The sequence below is a fragment of the Carcharhinus amblyrhynchos genome, chromosome 28 (assembly GCF_965287045.1).
Source record: "Carcharhinus amblyrhynchos chromosome 28, sCarAmb.v2.hapA, whole genome shotgun sequence".
NCBI lineage: Eukaryota > Metazoa > Chordata > Chondrichthyes > Carcharhiniformes > Carcharhinidae > Carcharhinus > Carcharhinus amblyrhynchos.
Window position 1 is genome coordinate 10,087,666 of NC_137351.1, and position 6,000 is coordinate 10,093,665.

The following is a 6,000-nucleotide window of genomic DNA, read 5'->3' on the forward strand; positions in this document are numbered from 1 at the left end:
TCTTTTTGTGCCATTTGCATATTCTTCCCCTGTCTATGTTGGTTTCCTCCCACTGTCCAAAGATGTGTGGGTTAGGTTGATTGCTAAATTGACTCTAATGTCGTCAGGAGGATTAGCAGGGTAAATATGTGGGGCTGCGGGAATAGAGCCTGGGTGGCATTGTGGTCAGTACAGACTTAATGGGCAGAATGGCCTCCTGCACTGTAGGGATTCTATGAATACCTAGCAGCTGGTCGGAAACAGGCTTCTTTCCACTGGTTCTGAGCATCCCTTGTGAGTAAAATAAACTCAAAGTAACAGCACCTTTTTAACATTGTCACATGTCACAAGCCAAAAATCTGGCCCACTGGAAAAGCTGCAAAACTGCCTTGATGCTAAGTGACATTCTGCTCTTCATGTTCTGAATTGTACAATTCACTTTCAGAGTTTCATTTTAAATAGTGTGTACAGGAAGCTTTAACCATTTGTGTTCACTCCATCGCCACCTCCCTTCAGCTGTCATTTGCTCTGAAACTCCTCTTGACGTCGGCTTCTCCCTGCTCCAACAAACACCAAACCCCGTAAGTTGTCCCTTCTCAACATTCCCTCCCCCTTCTCTTTTCTCTCCGTTTACACACGTGGGCATGCGCAAGCACCTCGCTACTTTTCCCTGATCTTTTTCTGAAGTAACTTGTGAGAGACTCACTCGATCCCAGCTACTACCTAAATGTACTTAGTTGAATTCTCTCCCCTTCCCACCCCGCATCTGAGCGAATCTCCACTTGGGAATCCTGTGATCCTAAAAGGATGTTGTAAGTAGTTTAAATGGGTGTGCCTTTATCAGATTGCCAACAAGAACTTATCTTAGGCTGGGGGTGCTGGGGTAGGGTTAGTCCACCAGACGCTGGTCTTTCACCATTGGGACCAGTCTGCAACCTGTGTGAGTAAGGAACAGGCCCACTGGTTCTGAGTATCCCATCTAGAATTAACTAGAGAACAACTTGGCAGCTTTTTAACATATGTGTTCTCAAGCACTTCACAAGCATAATCAAACAGAATTTGAAAGTAAGCCATACAAGACAAGACTAGGGCAAAAAGCCAAAAGAGAAAATGCTGGAAAATCTCAGGTCTGGCAGCATCTATAAGGAGAGAAAAGAGCTGATGTTTCAAGTCCAGATGACCCTTTGTCAAAGCAATACTAAGGCAGTTGACCAAGAGCTTGGTGAAAGAGGTAGAAGCATCTTGCAGAGGAGCAAGATGAACGTGACATAGAGGTTCAGTCGAGGAGTTCTAGAGCTTGGATGGTTGCCATTGATGAGGATGTTAAAATAGTGGAATGTGCGGCAGTGCCAAGCTCGGGGGAGCATGACTATTGTGACTGGGAGAGCACATTCATTTGATTAAAACAGCAGGGGTTAAGATTGTAATCTGCTGGAAGCTTTACAGCATTGGATTTCTTGGAACCAGTTTGAGGGGAAAAAAGAGAGGTCCTCCTCTGAGTGGGTTGAATCCAGGTTAGCTTTGTGCTGCATTTGCAGTCGTTGTAAAATTGTGTGTAGTGAGAACTTACTGGTTGATAAAGACTTCAGCATTTCATAATCTGTTTGTTTACCGTGCTGCTGCTGTAAGGGAGCAAATGATTCCAGCCTTGTTGGGAATAGACTGGAATCTCAAGGGGGTGGAAAGTTGCATGTGGTAGGTAAATATGACTCTTGTTTGGTTTGCACATTGAGACGAAGGAACAATGGTTCAATAAATTAGTCCCCTGGGGAGGGAAAAAATGAATTGCATTTGTGGTGTCCCCTCAAGTCTCTGGTGGCAGAGCAGTTAACACTGCTGCCTCACAGAGCCAGGGATCCAGGTTCACTTCCTGGCTTGGGTCACTGTCTGTGTGGAATTTGCACATTCTCTCCGTGTCTGCGTCGGTTTCCTCCCTCAGTCCAAAGATGTGCAGGTTAGGTGGATTGGCCATGCTAAATTGCTCCTTGTTAGGGGAACTAGCAGGGTAAGTGTATGGGTTATGAGGGTAGAACCTGGGTGTGATTGTGCAGACTCGATGGGCCGAATGGCCTCCTGCTACACTGTAGGGATTCTATGAATCTGAAAGTTTTGGATATTGAATTGCCATCAGAAACACTCATTCCTCTGGGACAAATGGTGGACATTTTGTATGCAGCAAGGCTTCGCTCTGGGAGAAGTTACTGCTTACACTAGGATTCTTTGGTACTCATCTAAACTACTGGCTTATGGAGCTGTGTGCTTCAGTTAAATCTCGTCCAATGGGATGGCAACCTAGGAAATGCAACGTTTGCCTTCGGTCTCTCGGTCGTGGTGGCCGTGCCTTCAGATGCCAAGGCCGTAGGCTCTGGAACTCCCCCTAAATATCTCTATCTCTTCTGTCTTTAGAGAAGAACAAAAAAAAAGTACAGCACAGGAACAGGCCTTTCAGTCCTCCAAAACCATGCCAATCATACTCTAACTAAACTTCTTTATAAAAAAAAAACGTACTCAGTCTGTATCCCTTTATACCCTCCCTATTCACGTCCCCATCCAGATCGCTAAGGTGTTCCCTAAACCTATGTTTTTAATCATCTTGTTTGAATACCATGTTCTGCGACTGTCTTGTATTTCATTTGATGCCCCTGTGAAGTGAAGTGCCTTGGTATGTTTTGCTGTGCGAAGTGCAGGCGCTATGTAAGTGCAATGAGTCCCAGCAATGGGACTTGATCACCATGACTTGAGCTGGTGCCGATTTCAGGTCAAGTTGAGTGGTGTGTTTATTGTACGATGTTGCTCATTGGTAATGGAGGGCTGTCTTGGTGTTTATAGGAGGATGAGGAAGAGGATTTCAATGATGGCGAACTAGATGAAGAGGAGGAAGAGGAGGAACAATCAGGTGAGTATCGGGATTCCTGAACTCTGCTGCTTTTGATTGGGTGTTTGGCCGATGAGCCATGGAGATTGGTGAGTGTATTCTAATATTGGATATTTAGATTTTTAATGCATTGATCAAATGAACAAGATTAGGAATCCTACCTTGCATTTCTAAAGTAGATCATTAAAATCACCACATTTATGGAGGGATTTTGAGGATTATAATTGAGTTAGCTGTGAAGCCTATTATATGGAATCTGGCTTCAAAACTGGATCATGTTTTCTGGTTTCACTTGAGATCCTCAAACCCTGGGTAGACTATTTATTTCACCAAAATTCTTCCTGTGGGACACATCTTGAGGTCAATGAGTCCAGGGCCTTAATATTGGCTAAACATGGTTCTCTCTCGCTTGCTCACTCGCTCCGTCCTGTGGAATGAGGTCACCGTCTTTTTTGATTTTATGGGCATCGCTGGCTGGCCAGCATTAATTGCCCTCAAGGACAGTTGAGAGTTAACCACATTGCTGTGGCTCTGGAATCACATGTAGGCCAGACCAGGTAAGGACAGCAGAATTCCTTCCCTAAAAGGACATTAGTGAACCAGATGGGTTTTTTCGACAATCAACAATGGTTTCACGCAAACCAGCCTCCCATCCATTGACTCTGTCTGCACTTCCCGCTGCCTCGGGAAAGAAGCCAGCGTAATTCAGACCCCCACGCACCCTGGACATTTTATCTTCCACCTTCTTCCGTCAGGAAAAAGATACAAAAGTACCAACCGACTCAAGAACAGCTTCTTCCCTGCTGTTGCCAGACTTTTCAATGGACCTACCTTGCATTAAGTTGATCTTGCTCTACACCCTAGCTATGACTGTAACACTACATTCTGCACTCTCTCATTTCCTTCTCTGAATGGTATGCTTTGTCTGTACAGCATGCAAGAAACAACACTTTTCGCTAATACGTGTGACAATAAATCAAATCAGATTAGATCCCCAGAACGTTAGCTGAGTTTCTGGGTTAATAGTCCAGTGATAATACCACGAGGCCATTGCCTCCCCAAGTGAGAGGGATGCGTGATTATCTTTTCCTCAGTTCGGTGAGTAGCTCGGTCAGGGGCTGCCATCTCCTCGTGCTTGTTCTTTAGTAGTTTAAAAAGATCAGTCATGAAATCTAAATTTGGTCTAATTAAAATTGAGAAAATGCTGTAAGTAAAAGCAGGAAATGGAGAGCAGGGCAGTCAGCATTGGAAAGAAATGTTCTCTCAATCCAAGAACATGCTGCCTGACGTCCTGTTTGCTGTAGTTGGTTTAGACTCCCTTGAACATGGACGATATAGTGATGATCCAATCAATGGGCGGCTCGGTGGCACAGTGGTTAGCACTGATACTTCTTGGTGCCAGGGACCTGGGTTTGATTCCCGTATTGGGTCACTATCTGCATGGAGTTTGCGCATTCTCGCCGTGTCTGCGTGGGTTTCGTCCGGGTGCTCCGGTTTCCTCCCGCAGTCCAGAGATGTGCGGGTTAGGTAGATTGGCCATGCTAAATTAACCCCTTGGTGTAATTTGTTTGGTCGTGGTGCTTCTGAGCTACAGGTGGGGAAAGAAATACACCCAAAGTTCCCACTTATTACTGTTTATTTCCACATAATATCCAAAGATATGAGTTTGTGGTGAGTGGAGGGAGCAGAATTAGTTGTCACTTGTAGATGGGTTGGACTGGAATGTCCAGTAAATGTTGTTGTTCTTGACCCTGACATTATCTTTTTTTTTCTCTCTTCCCTCCCCCCACCCTCGCTGTTTTTCACCCCCCCCCCCACACCTTTTCAAAACAGTGGTGAAAGGACAGAAGAGGAAACGAGATGCTGAAGATGAAGGCGAGGAAGATGATTAAATAAATTTCAGATGTTAACCTACTGTGTTTGTTTTTACCTGTTCTCTCTCCCTCCCTCCCTCCCGGTCAGTGTTGCTGTGGGAATGATGAATTGGTAGGAACTTCCCATTACTGCTGCTGTGGGATGTTCAGTTTTGTTGGGGATTGTTTGTTTTTTTTTGGATTAAGATGAGTTATAAAGTGGGTGGGTCAGGCCCACAACGAAGTAAGATCTTCTATTTTTAAATGGTAGGTGGACAGGGGCAACCATTACAAATCACAGACCAGATCATTTCCACAGCAACATGTACTGAATAGCATATTCTAAAGAAAACACACGCATGCACACGAGGGTGTGCCTGTATTGTGCAAAAAATGGCTGCCAGTTTTGGAAAGTGAAGCTGTTCTTTTTTATTATTACCCTTTCCCTCAAATCCCTCCCTCCAAAATAAAAACCTGGCTTTTGTAGGTGTGAGTAACGTTTTCTGTAAATAGTGACCAAAACTCACTCCCCCAGTCCAGTTCATACCTTGACTTCTGAAAGTGGCACCCATTTGAATAATAGTCCTAATTGATGATTGGTAGTTGTAATAAAAAAAATATTAAGTTTGAACTCTTGTTTCCCAGCACCCGTGTACTACCTTTTTGGTCTGTAAGATATAATCGGAATACCATGCAAGGAGAAGAAATACCTGCATTTATTTCCTCCTTCTGCTGTACACTTTTGAATTTTTTTACAAGCCTCATTATGCAGAAGAATAAATATAGCATGTAGTGTTTAATGGGCATGTTTTAAACATTCGAGGGCAACATACTAATGCAGAATTGTATTTTCTTATCTTGGTGAAGTCAGTAAAATTGACTTGGGGGTGGGAAAAAAAAAATATATGCCCAGTGAGTGTACAGAGTTTTACTTTCATATCTGGGGTGACTGTATTCCTAGTCAATATTTCATCTGTACAAAAGATCACCGCAGTTTTTTCTCAGCAAAGCCAAACCTTTAGTTTTGTGTCTGTTTTTTGTCATTCGGCAGTTTCAATAAATCCTTTTTTTTTAATATACAATTTCTGTGTTTTCTTAAGAGTCAAGGGCCTGGGATGTGCTACCCGAAAGGGTGAATGAAGCGGATTCAAAGGATAATTTACAGAAGGGAATGGGATCCATGCTCAGAATGGAGAATGTTGCTGGGGGTGGGGGGGATGCAATTGTGCTGGGCTGCAAGCAATTGAAACAACTAAAACAGGTGCACAGCAGGACTAGAGGGCACAGCCTCAA

The 6,000-nt window shown here is 43.9% G+C and overlaps 1 protein-coding gene across 3 annotated transcripts in view; it reads left to right on the forward strand.

Moving 5' to 3' along the window:
* Positions 1-5,780, forward strand: part of anp32a (acidic (leucine-rich) nuclear phosphoprotein 32 family, member A) — a 46,351-nt gene extending 40,571 nt beyond the window's left edge. For 2 of the 3 annotated variants that reach the window (XM_080214006.1, XM_080214007.1), the window contains exons 6-7: positions 2,809-2,875; positions 4,688-5,780. In XM_080214006.1, the coding sequence (XP_080070132.1) occupies positions 2,809-2,875; positions 4,688-4,746 (126 nt within the window). In that variant the 3' untranslated portion in view covers positions 4,747-5,780. The remainder of the gene's footprint in view (positions 1-2,808; positions 2,876-4,687) is intronic. The other variant, XR_013889585.1, reaches the window with a different exon arrangement.
* The last annotated feature ends 220 nt before the right edge of the window (positions 5,781-6,000 follow it).